General features: G+C 35.1%; 2 protein-coding genes across 2 annotated transcripts; one reads left to right on the forward strand and one right to left on the reverse strand.

Annotated features, from left to right (window-relative positions):
• The first annotated feature begins 403 nt into the window (after positions 1–403).
• Positions 404–7,479, forward strand: LOC125658253 (acid sphingomyelinase-like phosphodiesterase 3b). Its single transcript, XM_048889450.2, has 6 exons — positions 404–589; positions 729–927; positions 4,685–4,929; positions 6,289–6,452; positions 6,580–6,757; positions 6,947–7,479. The coding sequence occupies exons 1-6, from the start codon at positions 487–489 to the stop codon at positions 7,414–7,416; spliced, it is 1,359 nt and encodes a 452-aa protein (XP_048745407.2). The 5' UTR covers positions 404–486; the 3' UTR covers positions 7,417–7,479.
• Positions 7,480–8,311: 832 nt separating this feature from the next.
• Positions 8,312–13,751, reverse strand: LOC125647641 (uncharacterized). The gene is made up of 6 exons (XM_048874394.2): positions 13,639–13,751; positions 13,433–13,491; positions 12,866–12,965; positions 12,635–12,766; positions 10,559–10,718; positions 8,312–8,476 (listed from the first exon to the last, which is right to left on the reverse strand). Exons 2-6 carry the CDS (start codon positions 13,478–13,480, stop codon positions 8,434–8,436), a joined length of 483 nt encoding a protein of 160 aa, XP_048730351.1. The 5' UTR covers positions 13,481–13,491; positions 13,639–13,751; the 3' UTR covers positions 8,312–8,433.
• Positions 13,752–21,695: the final 7,944 nt, after the last annotated feature.

Here is a 21,695-nt window from a genome sequence, read left to right on the forward strand (position 1 = left end):
TATTGCCTAGATGAGTAACTCATTGGCTTAGCATGTCGACAGCTGAACTGTAAATTGCGGATTAGATTCTAGCATAGGATTTAACTTTTTTTCCAGATTACTTTTTATTAAACCTGCATTAGTGGACTAAATAAAGTAAAATTGAAAGTTTTTAATTTTAAAATATTGTTGTACAAACATGTAACCTCCACTTTTCATCTATATCAATTTCTCTGGTGTAGTATTCCTCCTTTTAAAAGACACAAACTAACATTTTCAAAATCACGCACAATACTGTCTCCTTATCAATGCGATGTAAATACAAAATATCTTCCATTACTGCACTGAGGTCATTGTACTAAGTTTACTTTTGCATAAAGTTCAATACATATATAGAATTTATTCTGCAGCACAGTGATAACGATTTTAGAATTTTTCAGCTTTTGTCCTTCTATACAATACAGTTGACATAGTTGGTAATCTTACTGATAAGAGTTACACAGCTAAATGTACTTGGCGATTACTTTGAATTTATCGAGGATGGGGTTTCCACTTCTGAACTTCGTTTTCTATTTGTCCATAGCTAGAACATCTTTATGTGCTTCAGAAGGTAAAATTATTTAAAATCTTAGATTTTTCATCTATTTTTAGAATTTAATTTACACTCTACATTTCAATTTAATAAGATATTTATACAGGTACGTGCAATTGACATAAATGTATGGTTTATAAGATAAATAACATTTCAGGTTGGTTTTTACACGTGACGGACTTTCATTGGGACAGCACGTACACCAGCAGGGATTTGTCTTGCAATGGCGTTGTGAATACTCACGGCGTCTATGGTGATTATTGGTGCGATTCTCCATATTCACTTATTGACGTCACGATCAAAGCCATGAAAAATGCGACGTTGGATAAAACTGTGGATTTCATGCTATGGACAGGGTAATATCAAAACGTGTTTAAATCTACAATTTGGTAGAAATTTGACTGTCAATTCTTATATAAAACTTTGACATTTTAAAAAAAAAATTCTGATTGATTGTGATATGCAAAATACGTAATATCCATTTTACACAGATTTCATGCAAATGAAAATTACAGATATTTAAACGTTTACCTTAATTTCTTCAGCAATTTCATTTAAGATATCATTGCATTGTTTTGAGTTCCGTGAGGGTTCGGGTTAGAATAGATCCTTAGTTCCCCCTGCTTGTCATAAGAGGCAGCCAAATGGGGTGGTCCTTCGGATGAGAACGCAAAAACCGAGGTTCCATGTCATAGCAGGTGTGGCATGTGAAAGATCCCTCCCTGCTCAAAGGCCGTTTACAAGCGTCGAGCATAGGCTTAAATTTTGCAGCCCTTCACTGGCAGTGGTGACGTCTCCATACAAGTGAAAAAAATTCGAGGGACGTTAAACAATATTCAATCAATCAATCATTGCTTTGATTTATGAAATTCAAATCTATCTTGAAGTCTGATAGGATGCAAGTAAATTAAACCTGAAATATCACGAAAAATTATATATTATTGAAAAAAGTCGCGTATGACCTTAAACTGCATTTGCAAATTGGTCAGCATATTTACAAGTATACTGTATCAGTTATTTGGTTGAATTAGCATGATTTACTCTGCAGCTGTCATTAAAGTCTTTTCTAAACGATATTGAAAGGAAAGGCAATTTGAAAATGATTTTGGTTGAATGTAATAGCAGGCAAAGCTCACGTCAAGATGCGACGGGCTCAATCCAATGATTAAAACACACTTGAGTCACTAGTCCGAACTATCTGACGTTTTCCTGGCACAGAAAATTTCAAAATCATTTAAAAAGGCAGGAAAACGTAAGATATTTCGGACTATTGAGTCACGTGATTTGCTCTAATGATGGGGTTGCCCATAGATCGGTAAAGTTGGCTACTAGTAACCAGCTACTAGTAACTGGCTACTTAAAAAGAGAAAAGTTGGCTACTAGTAGCCAGCTACTTGAACCAGGAAAAGTTAGCTACTAGTAGCTAGTTACTAGAAGACAGCTACTAAAAGTAAGAAAAGTTAGGTACTCGTAGCCAGCTACTACAAGATATAAAAGTTATAATTAGTGATAGCCAGCTACCAGATAAAGGTTAATGAGCTTGAAAATTATTATTTATCAGATTTATTTCTAAAGAGGACGAGGAGTCGTATGAAATTTCCTGCTCAATTATCCCCAATTGCATAACGTTGCAATGCAAAATACGAATAAACTTTTTCAACTGAGTGTTTACTTTAAAAATGATACGGATTGAATTCAGACCTTCATTAGTAAGAAACTTAATTTGTGTTTGTATTAGATATCTGACGAATTTATGACTATACATATGGCAAGAAGTGATAGATGGTGTTTTGATACGCCACGAATTTTCAGATATCGCTTTTTAGGAAATCAGTTACTTATACATTTTGATTATCGGTACAATGAAATTTCAAGATATGTGTGAATACCTTAAGGAACTCCGTGTTTATATTGTATATTTCACTAACTTACAACGATACGTATGGCGAGTAGTGATATCGCGTATCGTGATATGTCATCAATTTTCAGATATCACGCTTAAGGAAGTCAGCTACTTATACCTTTTAATGGCAGGTAAACTGAAATTTCAAGTTTTTCGCAAATATCTTAAGGCACTCTATGTTTGTATTAGATATCTCATTAATTCACCAATATTCATATGAAGAGGAGTGGTATTATATATCTTCATAAGCCATCAATTTTCAGATATCACCATTAAGGAAATCAGCTACTTATACCTTTTGATTCCTGGTAACCTGAAATTTCAAGATTTTCGTAGATATCTTGAGAAAATTTGTGTTTATATTAGATATCTGACTAAATTACAACTATCAAAATGAAGAGGAGTGATACTAGGTATCTTGATATGCCATCAATTTTCAAATATCACCCTTATGGAAGTCAGCTACTTTTACTATTTGATTCTAGGTAACCTGAAATTTCAAGTTTTCCGTACATATCTTAAGAAACTCTGCGTTTGTATTAGATATATCATAAATTTACCATCTCACATATGACAAGGAGTGATATTAAGTATCTTAATATCACTGAAAATTGATGACGTATCACGATACGCAATATCACTACTCGCCATACGTATTGTTGTAAGTTAGTGAAATATACAATATAAACACGGAGTTCCTTAAGGTATTCACACATATCTTGAAATTTCATTGTACCGATAATCAAAATGTATAAGTAACTGATTTCCTAAAAAGCGATATCTGAAAATCCGTGGCGTACCTATCACTTCTTGCCATATGTATAGTCGTAAATTCGTCAGATATCTAATACAAACACAAAGTTTCTTACGGTATTCACACAAATGTTCAAATTTCAGGGTCACTCGTATCAAATTGTAAAAGTAGCAGATATCTCAAAATGGATGGTATATCAAATTAATGAAGGTCTGAATTCAATCCGTATCATATTTAAAGTAAACACTCTGTTGAAAAAGTTTATTCGTATTTTGCATTGCAACGTTATGCCATGAAATTTCATACGACTCCTCGTCCTCTTTAGAAATAAATCTGATAGATAATGATTTTCAAGCTCATTAACCTTTATCTGGTAGCTGGCTATCAGTAATTATAACTTTTATATCTTGTAGTAGCTGGCTACCAGTACCTAACTTTTCTTACTTTTAGTAGCTGGCTACTAGTGACTGGCTACTAGTAGCTAACTTTTCCTGGTTCAAGTAACTGGCTACTAGTAGCCAACTTTTCTCTTTTTAAGGAGCCATTTATTAGTAGCTAGTTACTAGTAGCCAACTTCACCGATCTGTTGCCCATATGCTTCTCGAAAATGTTGCCGTCACTGCGGTATAGATAAAATAAATAATTTCTTTTAAAAGTTCCACAAACGTTTTTAAATTCCAGACAAGCTCTTTCATACTTTCGTACATGCATGATTTGTTGTTGTTGATAATTGAAGAAACATTGCATCTAATATAACGTAACATGCATTGTATACATTGACTGCCAGTGACGTAGCTACCATGTATGATTGTATGTCAAAGCATCCACTTTTGTTCCAAAAAAAAAATAATATTGGTAAGATGAGTAAAGAAAAAAAATTATATATATATATATATATATATATATATATATAGAGAGAGAGAGAGAGAGAGAGAGAGAGAGAGATCCGGATTGTTTTCAAATCTTATCACTATGAGCTCACTTTTAGTATACTCTCGATTATTTCTGGTGATAAAGCCAGTTGACAAAGTCGCAGTTAAAGTTGAATAATTTTTAAGAAGGCTCAGACGGTCACACATGTTGAATCGGAAAGCTTCTTTTGGACAGAAATATTTTAGTTCTTTGATATAGTAATACACATGTACGTAAATTCACTTTCGGATACTCCATTCCACACACTTAAATTACCAATATTCCCGGAGCTTTGCCCCCTGCTTCCCCCCACCCAGGCCTAGGGCTCTGCCCTGGACCCGCTGGGGGCTGCTTTAGACCACCTGCTTTCAGAAAAGCATTGGTATGATTTTTGCCTTTCTACACCACCGACTGCATTATATGAAGAGGTGGATTAAATGTCTAAACTTGTGTTGCAATAAAAGGGTCTTCGCTCGTCTCCAACGGTCATATTGTAAAACATATTATTTACCTCACCTGTAATGGTATTGAAAATATTTTACAGTGATAGCGTGCTCCATACAGGCGATGAACACCTAAGCTTAGACAACAATGTAGGGATCCTTCAAAATTTGACTGCTCACCTGCAACAGACGTTTCCCACCATGGATGTGTATGCAACTTACGGTAACCACGATTATTACCCGAATGGACAGTACCCACCTCATAACAATGAAATCTACAACAGGACGCTGGAGCACTGGAGGACCTGGATTAATGACAGCACTCAGGAAGCCACGTTCTTAAAAGGTCAGTGCCTGTGTTGGTTCTACATTTCGGTCGGACTTCGGACCCTTAATTATTTTCATTCATGCTGTACAAGTAAACAGCCATAAAAATTTATAAATCTCTTAGGCCGATCAATCCTCATGTGATGTCAGGGTTTTACAAAAAAAAATATTAAATTAAACTTTGTGCATGATAGAAATATATCTTTTAGAGGAATTTTATTCGCTGAATTGAATATAAAATTTGGTAAACTATTACTACTGAAAAAAGTTGATATTTTCCATAGATAATCAATTATTTATGATTTTTAAAAATGTTGTCAAGAGCAAGAACTCCTATGCTGGTATTTCTTCTACTGTATGTCTATTATACATGATTTCCCCAATATCCACAATAAATTTATACATACATGTATTTATGAATTAGCATTTTTTTAAACTGTTGACATTTAGAATTTGTCATTTCAACAAGTTTTTATCTATTCTAATTATTTTGTATAACGAAAATGTGTGATTTTCTGATGTTAACATATACTTCTGTTTTTGTATGTCTGACATCTTTGAAAATGTGGCAACATACACATTTTCTTTGGTTAAATCTAACTATATTGAGTTGAAATTAATAGTTTTTCCACTCTCAACCATTGCTATTGATAAGTCACACGAGGATCGATCAACCTTAAAATGTACTCATCTCGAAATTTCTATCTACCGCAAATATAAACCATCATCCTGACAAATCGGAAGAGAAATGCTTTAGAAAATCCATTTGTATATCATTTTTCTCAAACATTTAGTTTATCTCAATTCATCGATTTTGTTGCGGCAGCAGCACAGTGGTAGAGAAAACGTGTCACTATCGGCAGGTCACGTGTTCCAGTACATTGATTGATTGATTAAATATTGTTTTACGTACCTCTCGAGAATAATTCACTCATATGGAGACGTCACCAATGCCGGCGAAGGGCTGCAAACTTTAGGCCTATGCTCGGCGCTTATGGCCATTGGGCAGGGAGGGGTCTTTATCGTGCCACACTTGCTGCGACACGGGACCTCGGTTTTTGCGGTCTCATCCGAAGGACCGCCCCATTTAGTCGCCTCTTACGACAAGCAAGGGGTACTGAGGACCTATTCTAACCCGGATCCCCACGGGATACGTGTTCCAGTACAAGTTGCAACTGTCCCGATGGCTTTAATATAAGTAGTGACTGTTCCGTCTGGTCTAAGAAGTAAAAGTCGCGGATGAAACCTTAAAACTGATGTTCTGTACCATTGTAAGCTTTAGCACGATCAGGAACCACACAGACAAATTGACAGTGATAAAGATTTGTAGAACGTCATATAGGTTGCATTGGTGACCTCTGTATCATTATAATCATAGGTGCATACTACACATTGAAGACAAAGTACGGAATCAGAATCCTGGCCCTCAACACCAATCTTTACTACACATCAGACAAAGTCACTACTCACATGGACGATCCGGCGGATCAATTCGTTTGGATGAAGAATATTCTGCAGCAATCGAGAAGAGACAGTGAAAAAGTAACTCCATTCCAGATGTATTGAATTAAATATTTTCAAGTGAAAATCCCCACCGGTTAAACAGTAATTCTATTGTAAGGGAATTCAAATGAACTAATATCACTTAAATGTAGAATTATTCACAAAGGTTTTGATCACCGGGCATGTGCCGCCAGGGGTTGCTGCGGAAGGTGGTAAAACGTGGTTTTATCAACACTTCAACATTCACATGCTGCACATTCTACATCAGTATAGTGATGTAATAATAGGACTTCATTTTGGACATGAACATGCGGATACATTCAGAATGTTTTATGACCATTCTGGTTAGCTTAATTCTATTCCTACATTGTTTATAGTTATATATTTGTTTTTAAGCAGAATTAATACACAATGTGAACGGGAATTTTGAGATACTAGTAATCAGATCTATTTTAAGGATATCATTAAATAATGATAATTCTATTTTTGAGAACAAAATTTCGGAGGAAAATACATGTATATATTTATTAAAGGGCGACCAGTGATGACTATGTACATCGCCCCCTCTGTCACTCCATGGCGATACAAGACTTCTGCAACAACGGGACCAAAGCACAACCCATCCTTCCGACTGATCAAGTATGACAGAATAACAGGCAGGCATTTAGACTTGGTTCAATATTACATGGATCTACCAGAAAGTAATAAGCACAACAGGGCTATTTGGAACGTTGCATATATTGCCACTAGAGACATGAAAATCCCAGATATATCTCCATCATCTATGGATGATTTCGCAAATAGAACCAAAAATCCCACGAGCCAAGAGTTCCAGAACCACCTGAAATGGCGAAACGCCAACGCGGAAGTGATGCCATGCGATGCTTTGTGTCATTCGTTACTTTTCTGCAATTTTATGAAGCTACAGGAACGTGATTTCAAAGTTTGCCTTAGAGACACTCAACACTATACAGCGACATTGGCTTTTGGGAAGAGAAAGTAATACACTATTTCAGTGTTGATAGAAGTTATTGTGCATAACATAAAATGATTTACAAAACCTGTATAGACAAGTCTTCAAAAAAAATTCTTTTCATGCTTCTAGACTGTATCATTTTATGGCTTATTGATTGATTGACTGATGTTTTCCGCCACACTCAACAATTTTTCAGTTATATGGTGGCGCCCAGTTTTTATTGGTGGAAGAGAGAACCCAGACACAATGTACCTGGGAAGAGAGACCACCGACCTTCCGAAAGTAAACTGGAGAACTTTCTCACTTACCGGCGCGAGCGGGATTCGAACCCACGCCGACAGAGGTGAGAGGCCGTGTGATTTTGAGCGTGATGTTCTAACCACTCAGCCACGGAGTTTATGGCTTAACTATCAACAAACATTGCAATATCCTTATAACTCAAAACAGACAGATGTAGTTGAAACTGCTCTATCCGACATCTGTTTCACCCGTTTTAACTGTATATTTCGATCACCCGTTGTAACTGTATATTTCGACCTTAAATGCCATTTGTAGTCGTCTTTTTGTCATGTTCTTTAACACAACGCAATCTCGCATCCGACACAAATTTTGACTACAACAGCATATCGGATTAGACAGGTGTTTTCTATACTTCGTATATCATGGTGAAATAGAAATTGTACATAGACACCTATGTCGCATGAAGATGTCCAATTCAGAAGCTAATTCTACACATGGTCATAAAGTTTTACATAGAACTTTAGTTAAGTACAAGTATTCATAAATAAATAAATAGACAACGAACTTAAAGAATAGGAGCACCTCTTTGTTCACAGAACCTGCGCAGTTGCGTAGTGATTTGGTTGCTAGCGACGTCTCTACATCAGTGACAAATCCTCAGTTAGAATGTAAAACAATTTAAAAAAAACAAAACAAAATGTTTATTCATATTCATTTTATAAACACGACATTGTGCATTCAAGGCCATCGTTGTTGTCCTGACACGTTTCTAAACTTTGCATGTCGTCTCCAGCCATATTCATATCACACACCTCCATTCATTTCAAAGAGTCTGTTGTAAAATGATCTGTGAAAATGAATAGTAGAAACAGTGAAATATTTCCATATAATGCTGTACTACATACCACATACAGTGAATGACCATTGTCTACAAAATATTAGATAAATATAATCTCGCATATTTAATCATATGACTATCATGTTATGAGATTGATCACTGTCAGTCATCTTCACCTTTCATAACATGATAGTCATTTGATCAAATCCCAGTAACAAGAGGTCCATGGGCCACGATGTCCACCAGAGTCAGATTAATATCACAGCTGAATAAAATCATGCACTTTAATCCCAAATGTTAGTATGACAATTTTCAATCAAATGGATCAATATAAATGTGTTTATAATAGGAAAATGCTTTGATATTGATATGAAAAACTGCAGCTTTTGTGTTCTTGGTATTTTAAAAGTTTCTATCCCATTATGGCTCAATCCTCAATTTGGAAACGTTTAAACGGTTTTTTCTTTCAATTAATCCTTATTTACCTCATTATATAAGAAGTAAAGTATCGAGGTAAAGAATCGGCAGAAATATATGTACTTCTGTATGTATAATTCTCACCAGGCGTATCACAGATGGTATACTTTTAAGAAACAATTCACATTGACATGTTCTGCGTATGGTCAAGTTTTAAATCGAGGCAAGCTACCGACAAACAAGTTGATGGTACAGGGTTTTCAACAGTTTCAATTAAAGTCAGCATTTTGCAAATTCTATGGTCGTTTGGTTGAAAAAAGCCAGTGGTTCTTAATTCATAAAATCCAATATCCAATTTTTCATATTTATATTTTTCAATCATCTCACGTTTGAAGAGGGCGTAGTCCTTCATTTTAACACACTTGGGTCACCTTTATCTAAAAATGTGTTACAAGTATGGTTGAAATTGACCCATTTGTTTCTTAGAAGAAATCAATCATGTGAAAAATTTAACGAGGCCGATAGACGACAAATTTTGATCAGAAATCCATACTTGAACCTTCTGCTCATACAAGCTAAATACCGCTAGAGGCGAAAGACTGATGTGTATAGATAATTTCGAGTCATGTAGGTTTAAATAGATCCTGGTTACTTTCATGCTCATCAACAACTCAAAGGTTCAAAAACGTTAATTTTCACACGTCCATTGAATTAGTCAGTCTGGTACACTTTACTCGGGTGACCATGAAACCCGTGAGATTCTTGTTTCAAAATGCGTTCATTACTTTATAGCCGAACTGATGGAGAATATACTACAGTGATCTTATTCAGATGTTTTGATACTTCTCATTCTGCAACTTGACATAGAGCGTGCCATTTCGTTGATTATATCTAAATTGTGATGTCATTGTAAAGTAGGCCCGTGGGGATCCGGGTTAGAGTAGGTCCTCAGTACCCCTTGCTTGTCGTAAGAGGCGACTAAATGGGGCGGCCCTTCGGATGACACCGCAAAAACCGAGGCCCTGTGTCACAGTAGGTGGGACACGATAAAGATCCTCCCTGCTCAAAGGCCGTAAGCGCCGAGCATAGGCCTAAATTTTGCAGCCCTTTACCGGCAATGGTGACGTCTCCGTATAAGTGAAATATTCTCGAGAGGGACGTAAAACAATACTCAATCAATCAATCATTGTAAAGTAACGTCCCGATGCTTAGGAATCGGAACCTGATATCTTATAATAGCATCTCTACGTAGTACTCTATATTAAAGAATTCCATTCATATGTTATCTCCCTTTGCAGGGTCAGCCAAACGTCAATAGGTGAAAACTCAAGTTTTCCTTCTTTACCCTACCAAATGCAAGACGTTACCACTGTAAATTCTAGCTAATTATTAAGTTTTCATACAAGTTACTGAGTTGTACCACAACGGGGCATTGCTGTAATTGACTGCAATGATGGGGAAGTGTTACAGATCAGAAAATTACAAAGGTCAACGTAGGGAAATACGATTTGGTGTGAAATGGACGTAACTACCGCGAAGTGTTGATACTTTATTATCGGGAAGCAATCTAAATGTATACATTGGCCACTTAGTTCAATCAATGCTAGTTGTCAGCGGTGGTAGTAGGATAGTAATCAAATATTTCACTTCCGTATTTTCTGACGCATCCGTTACCTTCTTTTCCTAGTCATTGATGATAAAGCCACAGAAGTGGAAGTGGAAGTTGCTTTTATCCTGCACAAACAAGGATCCTCCCCCGCATAACCTCGGTTCTCGTCACATTTACAGGGTAGTCTGCATCCCTCCTCTGACAAATAGTCCACTGGTCTTGCTTCTGAAACACGTGCAATAGAAAACAATCGTAAATATCGGCAGATTAATAAAAATAGTTTTTCAATCATTACGCCGTTAAGATTGAGAGAAAGTTGTAGGAGAGACTTTTCTCATAAGTTATAGAAAATTCAGCATTACTGTAGAAGAAAGTTTATTCGTGAGAACAATATTTACACTGTACGCGTAATTTCGCGAGACTATCCATTCATGAAAATTCAGTTCTCGCGAATAAACTCTTACACATAGAAGATTTAAGCAATAAATGATGATTCGTGAGAGTTATGTTTGTGAATAAATACATCACTATATCCACGCAAAAATAAGGTTTTTTTTTATCTCGCGAAAGGGATCCAAAGTACACAGGATTTTATTGAACTTAAACAAGAAATGTCAAATGCATATCATTCCTAATATCACTTAGTATCCCAAACCTGATGACATTTTTTTTTTTGGTATTTTGAATTTAAAAAACCTTTAAATCAATTAAATCGTTATTCAGATTAACATTCTCTCCAAACTATGAAGATTATTTTTTCTAAACCTCGGACATATCATTCTATATATTTCTTGAATCCCATTTGCTAAGTTCTGCAAAAATATGTAATACTAAAATGCAATGCACAAACTAAACAAAAGGATAACATTCTATGCCCGGTAAGTAATGCTGCTCTAGTCAGCAATTGTCGCAGTTATAGATCTTTCCTTACCACAGATGAACTAACAAAACTTAGTACCTTAACGACTTACAAATCATTTGATTTTAAGTCTTTATAGTAAAACCATTATATCTTTACTTTTGATGTTTATTACTTAGATAGGGAATGTTTTGATGAAATATTGCTTCAATATTTACGAGATATGACTGGAACAAAGATTATTCATGAAGAACGGTAACTCTCCACTGAACAACTATACGCTATTATAACCAATACTTCTCAGTGTTGGCAGAAAAGAAAATATCAAGGTCTGCATGTACATGTACCATTAGGATTGTATTGATTGATAAATCAGTTGAACAGATTTGAATTCCCACTAGGAATTTTTTATGTAATTATTTACATGTAAGTCCATATTTCACACACAGACATATCTGTCTGATTCTATCACATGAGTATTTTATTAGTGCTGGGAATCTTGATTTACAATATCCAGTGTACATGTACATAGGATGAAAATTGTAAAAAATATTAAAATTGACATTCTTAGTAATACACATGGAACTGTGTGAATTGTCTGTTACAGTTGTGCGCCCTAGCAGAAGTTCTGTTCCTTTCATATTTTGCGTAATTTATCATTTCCCCTACACACTTATTTACAATGTACTTCGAACTGACGAACGTGAACAGTGTCCTGCCAGTTTCTCTAAGTTCCCATGACTGAGAAGAAAAAATAGCCTAGCAATTAACAACACGGACGGATTACCTGGAAACACTGACACAAGAGGCCTTTTTGATGACTCATAATACTCCTTACCACAGGTAACAACACGAAATAGACAAAATGTCTTGTGTGTTTCATTTGTTCAAGTTCTGAGTGGCTTCTAATGATGAAAGGTGAAGATAACTAACAGTGATCAATCTCATAATGATGTAACATAGTAGTGGTGTGATATAAAGTGCTTAGTTACAATGCATATTTTCACAACTAAATATAAAGAATTTTTTCATTCGCATTTGAATTTTTATTGTATATTATTATCTTCAAAAGCTCCGAAATTTAGTGAAGTTTCAGCATTGCCAAAAAGATTTTCCATATGGTTTCAGTTTTGCGGAAACTAGCGTTTTCATCCAGGGCATGTCTTTGAAAATAAATTCATGACAGACTTTTTTTTTATGAAAATAGAAAATATAATATCATTGCTATTCCACACAGATACAGTGCACACAAACAATGCACATGTACACAGTGATTGCTTACCTGGAGGACACGTATACTGGATACACGGAAACGGGAAGTAAGAGTTCGTATGATCCAGCAACATTGATCCCGAGGGACATGGTTCACATGTGTCTGCAGTGTTGTCCACGTCACATCCTCTGACGTAATGGTCTTTGATTTAAAAAAAGAAGAAGATATTTTGAATACATTTCTTCAAACTTTGCTAAATTTCAGAGAATCAGTAGGAATAGGAAAAGTTAGAAGACCTACTTGGTTTACACTGTACAAATAGACAACATCTAGTTTCTCCGGTATCGAAATTTGTTCTTTGAACATGCCTACAGGATTCAATACCATGTACCACACGCAGCTGTAAATAGAATAAATCTAATTGCTGGATTATTTGAAAAATGGATAAATAGATATGCAGACAAATAAAACATTATTTTTCTAAGTTTGTTCAACATTGTATTTTCCTAGTATTTCACACTTAAAACGTTGCAATATTATCATTCATAATTTTGTGAACCCCGCTCTGTAGATTCCATTTGTTTGAGTCAAAGACACTTAGGTAGAATTGTCAGAATATCATTCTCTGAGTCAGATTGATTTCATACTAGTTTTTATAATGTCAGAGTGTAAGGCAGCAGATCTATTGTGATCAGATGGTGAGTGCAAAAGAAATTTGACCAAGTTAATTATACATGTAACTGTCGTATTTTAAATCTAGTACTGTTGAGCCTGCGTGTTAAAAGTCTCCTGCTACAAAGTTGACGAATGTTTAGTCACGTGATTACTGTTTTTTGTAAAGAAATGTTGATATGAAAATGTACTTACGGAGAGCACAATAAAACTCAATACAAAGTGCATCATTTTTGACGTCATTTGTAAAATTCCTGAAAGTAAGCGTAAAATTATTTCATGCAAATCAAGGCTTCCTCATGTATATCCTTAAAATCAGTTAATCTTTGCGAATTTCTATATCAATTATTGTACGTGACATCATAGTAACAAAAACAATTCTTGAAATAACTATTATCCACCTTGTTCAATATAGGCGAGTGATCCTATGTATTTCGAACTGGCTTATACAATTTGTGGACCAGTAACGCTCTCTATATACTAACATGATGACGAGTCGCCTTCCTACTTTTTGGCCATTCCTAATCTACTCCGTCATTCTGAGTTCTGAAAATCAAGGGATTTCCATTACCTTTTTACTACAAGACACATATTTCATTAGATTCGTAGGATGGGTTATAAAATCCAAGTGCGTGGATAGACCATCAAACAGATATTTGTTCCTTTTCCAGTACAGAGGCAGATAATTAGGTCTGACAGAAGTGATGATGATGACGCCACATCGTTTGCCTTTCATTTCTAAAGGGGCACGCAATGCTTGATCCGCTCCTTTTTATATTGCCGCTACTAGTGGCTGGTCGAGGAGCTGATAAGTGACATGTACACGGATTAATTGACAGGTTTTTTGTTGTGATAGAAATAAGGATGTTTATAAATAAATGAATCAAAAACATTTTTACATATGATTTTCATCACCATGATGTCATTCAGTTTATTGTTAAATTGATCACAAAGAATTTAATTCGTTGTAAAAGCTCTTTTCTCAGAAGCCGTTAAATTTGTTGCCATGTTGATAGCTGAGTCACGTAACGTGTAAATATAAACAAGCTTCGACAGGTAGGTAGATCTGAGTTTTTCCTGTTTATAATAACTTAACCACTGTTGACGAAAATCGGGGAATGTAGTCAGCTGTAGAAATGATTAAACTACACGAAATAACCACAATTACCCATATCTAAAGCGGCAAGACGACATGATATGATTTTCCGAGAAGAAAAAGGGGTTGAATTTTGAATATTCCTCACGATTCTCGATTGTCAGGGTCAATATTGGCTCAATCAGCTAACCAGTCGAAATAAGTTGACCACTCTAGGGATGATTTGTGCAAGTTGAAATTAAAATATTCTACTTTTTTGATGTTGGTGTTTGTATTTTGCCAAAATTTCTATCCAAACGGGTCAGGTAATGCTTTAGGGGATAAGTTATGATTTAAAGGAAGTGAACATGAAAAAAATATTTGTTGCATAATAAACTTAAAAGACCTCCTGAAACTAAAATAGTGTGACCTAAATCTAATTTGCTTGTTTCTATTACGAGATTTGATCAATTGAACACTCTAAGTTAAAGGTTTATGGAGGTCATCCATTATTTCCCAGTATGCATCTGTGCTCTGACGTAGATGAGACACATTGTTGTTGACTGGGTCACTGTTATACAGCAGAGAAAGTTTATGGATTCATATTACGATTGATGGATAAGGTTTTGGAGCAAAAAGAATTGAAATCAAATCTAATTACAATGCATTAAGAAAAAGAAGAAAACACTCCCACAAAATATTTCCAGCTCCTCCAACTTCTGAACTTATACTCAGTACACTGTATGTTTCAAGTTTCCATATCAATTAATTTCATTAGATTTTAAATATTAAGGTGATTGTGTCATAAAAGTATTGCAACATAGGCAGTTTAGTAATTATTCTACTACACTCAAAATTAACTAGTATTTTTATAACACATTAGATTCTGACATGTAATCAAAGTTTAGTCCAAGTCTCTGCGGCTGTAACAGAGTCGTTTATTCTGTAGCCATCATGTTGCCTGATGGGTTGTTCTCTGGCATGTCGATTTGGTGCATTTGGTAAATACATTAATTGGAGGCGATCTCTGTCTAAATGGTCCCTGTGAAGTAGAGAAAACATGTTATCATAATCACAAGACCATAGCTTCCATGCTTATAAATTCATCCTAAAGAGTAAATTGACACAAGATCGACACCTACATGTATCTAGTGTAACATACCCCCCCCCCCCCCCCCCCGGTAATCTGACCTATGACCCCTTAACCATTTTACTAAGAAATCAATAGATTTCTATATCCTTATATGAACTTATTCCTTATAGACTTTAACATTTGGTGTTCTGAATTTGAAGTAAAGTACTAGACCAGAAAATGCAAAGTAACAACATATCCTGTTCAACATCATGTAGCGATTGTTGGACCGTTCTTGTCACACTGATTTTGGCTGCGGATAACTCCGTTTGCCTCATCGGGATGTGGGGATCACGGCGGGTGTGGCCGATTGACGGGCGATGCTTACTCCTCCTAGGCACCTAATCCAACCTCTGGTGTATCCAGGGGTCCGTGTTTGCCCAACTCTCTATTTTGTATTGCTTATAGGAGTTATGAGATTGGTCACTGTTCGTTATCTTCACCTTTCATCAAGAAAGCATAAGCGTTACCTAAGTATTTGACAATTAAACGTCATGCATAAGTATTCGACATTTACATAATCCGTTAATATTCTACATAGCATAAATAAGTTGCTTATACACGCCTTGGAATAATACACTCTATCTTCTTCAATTCTCTGCACCTACTATACATACAATTGACATACTATCTGGGTCTAGTCTTGATTGCCACGTCTTTGGTTCTGAATAAGCAGCATCTTTATTTAGTTTCCTGAATAAATATACATATACGAGTACAATGCATGTACATTGAAGAAAAATATCTAATGCTTATTACATTTTTTTTTTGCATGGAAAAGAGTAGAGGTGAATTCGCAAATCGAAAACGGTATCAATCTTTTTCTCCCTAACACGACTAATATTTTCAAATACCTTCGTTACAAATAAAAGAAATTAATTTCAATAAATTCTAAATCATGCATATTGGTTATTGCAGATCCAGAATCGTACCTACTCATCTAACTTACGTCACGTAATACAAACTCATTCAGGTGCGTAATACTACTGGATCCAGCAGCGGGGTGTTTATTAACCAACTTTTCCTCTAAATCTTAACTAATCCATTAAATCATAACTTATCCCCTAAAGCATTACCTGACCCGTTTGGATAGAAATTTTGGCAAAATACAAACACCAACATCAAAAAAGTAGAATATTTTAATTTCAACTTGCACAAATCATCCCTAGAGTGGTTAACTTATTTCGACTGGTTAGCTGATTGAGCCAATATTGACCCTGACATTCGAGAATCGTGAGGAATATTCAAAATTCAACCCCTTTTTCCTCTCGGAAAATCATCTCATGTCGTCTTGCCGCTTTAGATATGGGTAATTGTGGTTATTTCGTGTACTTTAATCATTTCTACAGCTGACTACATTCCCTGATTTTCGTCAACAGTGGTTAAATTATTATAAACAAGAAAAACTCAGATCTACCTACCTGTCGAAGCGGCGTGTTGTTCTCTTTTAACTCATAACCGGAAACACTCAAAACGAATTTTCTTGCATAACCGTTACATTATGATTTAGGACATGGGTAGCGGTGCAGGGCTCTATGGAGCGCCAAATTAACATAAACTCAAATAATTGAAGATATCTTCAATTATTTGAAGATATCATCAATTCACATATTGCTCTCTTTAATTGAATTAATGCGCGCATTAAATCAATTATTGCTCTCATCAAATGAATTAATGCGCGCTTCCATTCAATTATTGCTCTCATCCATTGAATTAATGCGCGCATCAATTGAATTAATGAGAGCAATAATTGATTTAATGCGCGGATTAATTCAATTATTGCTCTCTTCAATTCAATTGATGAGAGCATCAATTGAATTAATGAGAGCAATAATAGATTTGATGCGCGCATTAATTCAATAATTGCTCTCTTCAATTCAATTGATGAGAGCATCAATTTCGTAGAAATATTGCTCGCAATAATTGATTTAGAGCTCGGTATAAATAATTTGATGATCTCTTTAATTCAATTGAAAATATCTTTAATTATTTACAATGCTTTTGTATAAGGAATTGATGCGCGCATCAATTCTTCTAAAGAGAGCAACAATTCAATTAAAGAGATCATTAATAAAATTGTAGATATGTTGAATAGAAGATATCTTTAATTATTTAGTTGCTCTCTCTAAAAGAATCATTGCTCTCTTCAAATGAATTAAAGATATCATTAATTCAATTGAAGAGAGCAATAATTGAATTAATGCGCGCATTAAATCCATTATTGCTCTCATCAAATGAATTAATGCGCGCATCAATTCAATTATTGCTCTCATCAATTGATTTAATGCGTGCATTATATCAATTATTGCTCTCTTTAATTGAATTGTAGCGCGCATCAATTCAAATGTTGATATCATTAATTCATTTGAAGAGATCATTAATTCAATTAAAGCGCGCATCAATTCAGCAGAAGAATTAATGCTATCATCAATTCATTTAATGCGCGCAATAATTCAAAATTGAAGATATCATTAATTATTTGAAGACATCTTTAATTAAATTGTTGCGCGCATCAAATGAATTGATGATATCTTCAAATAATTGAAGATATCTTCAATTATTTGAGTTTATGTTAATTTGGCGCTCCATAAGGCTCGTACCTTAAAAATTAAAATTGTAGCGGTCTGTTGAGTTTTATTGCCGGTGGCAAGATAGCTCAGTCGGTAGAGCGCTTGACTACTAGAGAGATTGGAATTCTGGTCTGGTCGATTGCATATTCCTCCTTCCTGTTACAGTCTGTGCCGTTGACCACCTCTCACCGCATCCAATCTAACACAATTAAGGGAATGGAGATTTGAAGGGACTGAAATCAGATAGGTTGGTTATCAACAAATTACTAGCGTTTTATGTATTGACATATTTTGAAGAAAAAAATGAGGACTAAAAATAACAAAGAAACAAAATGGCTCATAACAGGAAACTAAAATCAGCTATGAAATGAGTTTAGCACCAAGAACGTAGTTTTAGAATATTATTCCTTTCACCAAATGCAGCATTTGAAGAAATATCATTTTGGCAACTGCATGTCAGTTATTTGATTGATTGTATATTGTATAATGTCTCTTTTGAGAATTTTTCACTCATGGAGACGTCACCATTGCCGATGAAAGGCTGTAAAATTTAGGCCTATGCTCGGCGCTTACGGTCTTTGAGCAGGGAGGGATCTTTATCGTGCCACATCTGCTATGACACGTGGTCACGGTTTTTGTGGTCTCCTCCGAAGGACAAGTAAGGGGTACTGAGGACCTACTCTAACCCGGACCCCCCACTGGAACAATCATTTGATAGTTAGTATGGATTTTCGGTGACGAGTCTGATACTTGTCAGACCGAATTCAGAGTTGTCACACAACTACTTCTTCCTTGCTAACTAGTGTATTTTGATATCAGTGAGATCGAGGTATTACATATGTACCTGTAAGCAGTAGAGTTGTTTTTAAACTAATTATTTACAACCACCACGTGGTACATGTAGCTTACGCTTGTTTTGTTTTATTTATTTATTTATTTTGTAATTTATTATATTTTATTTGCAGATAAAACAAAATGGATTGCAATTTTGTGAAATATGAAGAAGTGGGTGATCCTTACTTTTGTGCGCAAAAATTCCAATCTGACACGTCACCCTAAAACTCTGCATGGGAGTGACACCTTTACGTGCAGATTGTGATAAGTCATTTACCAAGAAAAGTACAAATTACGCTGCTATAACGAAATTTTTGTCACCCTGCTTTGCCCTCACAGTGGAAAACACTACAATCTTTGAGATTCCTTTGAAAAACACATACGCTTTCTGCATGCTTCTAAAGGTTTGTGCGAAATCATTTAAGGATATGGACTCACTGCAACGTTATAAGAAGACTCATTTGGGTTTGAAAGAAATTTATGACAACTGCCATGGAAGTTTTAAAGATTTGAGCTGGCACAAGAAATACTGTATGAAAAAACACCCACACAAACAAATCACATAAATGCGCTAATTGTGGGGAAATGTTTTACAAACAAAGTCTGTTTTCAACATCATAACAAGCGGTTACACCCAGCTGCAAATGTATTTGGATGCGGGGAGTTCAACTCTAAAGCGCCACTAGAAAATTTGTAATGAATAAAGATGTAGCTTTGTGACACACTTAAAGTGTCAGCAAAGGGGTGGTCGCCGCCCCAATAATTTTGCAAAAAAAAAAAAAAAAGAATAGTAATGAGAAAGGTGAAGTAGGTACCTGGGTCCGACGTGTGTACACAATAATTAAAAATAGAGTATTAAGTATGCTTCATTAATTGATCTATCGATGTTTGGACGCTTTACATTGTACACCACTGCAAGTCGTTAAACATTTATCAAACAATATAACTGTTACAATAAATGAGCATATGAGCTGAATGAGCATGTGAATGAAAGGAAAATACCGAAGATGAATCAAAATTACTGTCTAAAACAACTTTTTGAGATTTTTTGTTTACCTTTGTCACATATATTCCTGCATTTTGATTTCAAAAATGGACGGATTAACACGTATTAATCAACCTGCTAATTTTAAATTTCCAAAGCGGTCTTTCGGCAAAAAGAATCCAGAACTACATGTACGTTCGTTCAACTCCTGATTCAAACCATACCTTTGGTTGCATTATGACGAGGTACATGTATGTGTATGAGATTATTTTATATGTTTTAATTTATTCCATGATATTTTACAGGTTAATTTAATGAATTAATAAAGTAAATGCATCATTGGTTCATTTACAGTAATTACACTGAAGTCGATATTTCTGAAAATGATATACTGTTTATTTATACATGTATTTAAAAACATTTTCAGGCAAAAGATCTGGCTTTCTGTTTCACTTGCATGGGCGCCGGAAAGGAAGGCAAAATTTCTAATTCCAAAGCTGAGGGCAGTTTTATATCTACAGGCTTCAGTAACTGGAAGGATGCCACGTCAAAATTCAGGAAACATCAAGATTCCGACTGCCATAAAGAGTCTGTGGAAAGAAAAGTTAAGTACTTATTTTTGATTTATATTTTTGTTTGCCAGGATACGTATCTGTGACTCTTCTGTTTTTGTTTTTCTACGTGTTTTTTTTGAAAGACCTTTTCAGGAGAGAATTATTGTTTAGTTTTATTTATACTTCTCCTAGGAGGATATTTTGTTAAAAAGCAATTATTGTTTATGTTATGAAATAAAAATTGGAAAGAAGTGTTTTAGACCCATCGAACTAATCAGCCCTACCACATTCAAATGTCAGGCGACAGATGACAGTACTAGCGGTTGTAGGGAATATAAGAATATGGATTAATGTATAAAAGACGAATACTTTTGTTTTGTGTTAGTTTACAATACAATTTTGTAAGGATACGGAGTCCATCGACATTTGGCAACGAGTTCTGCTTACAAGCCGGTGCTTGGAGATGTCTTGCACTCGCTATGAGAATTTCCTCTTGTGAAAACGTTGTTTCATTGCTTTCTTTAGCATATTTTACTTTGGATTTTTTCCTTCTCGCGTACATTTACTCAATACCCTTTCATTGTACTACGGAAGACTACATGTAACCAATACACCAACTGTCATTGGCACACCAATGTTTAAATTAAATTTGATTAATTGCTGTCATAGTATTTTTTGTCAGTTATTTTAGTTTAGTTTAGTTTATTTATTTAGGAATAGACACATATACAATATAAATACAAGGCAATATCACAGAGGAACACATATCTAAATCTAAAGTTGTTGATAAATACAAAAGATAAAAAGGTAAATTTTAACAGCTATTTGACTTTAAGAGCACAGTGAGTAAATTAATGTATATGCCTATGCCAAGGATAACCCATGAAAGCCATATAGCTTATTTCCAATGGGGTCCTTTATTTCCAATGGAGTCCTTTATATAGAACAATTTTGGCGAATGTCTCTTGTTTATTTTTCGTTTTTAAAGAATCATTAAATCCAAGTCTCTTTGTCGGCAGTATCTTGGATTCATCTTTTCTATACCATTGCCAAATGGCAAGTGCTCCTCTAGGAGGTGCTGAGGGCTCGACAATGCTTTCATATATTATTTTTCTTCTTGCACTTTGTTTTTCCTTTTTGTCAAACTCGTGGTCCTTAAAAAATGGGATAATCAAGCATGCATCTTTGTTAGCTTACATAAGCCATTCAACTTTAAAGCAAGTTTCTGTGATGGAAACCATAAAACTCACTGCTGAAATTGCTTGCGACATCGGAAAATGGTCATTCATTCTAATTTTGTAAGCTTTT

This window comes from Ostrea edulis, chromosome 9 (genome assembly GCF_947568905.1).
Source record: "Ostrea edulis chromosome 9, xbOstEdul1.1, whole genome shotgun sequence".
Taxonomy (NCBI): domain Eukaryota; kingdom Metazoa; phylum Mollusca; class Bivalvia; order Ostreida; family Ostreidae; genus Ostrea; species Ostrea edulis.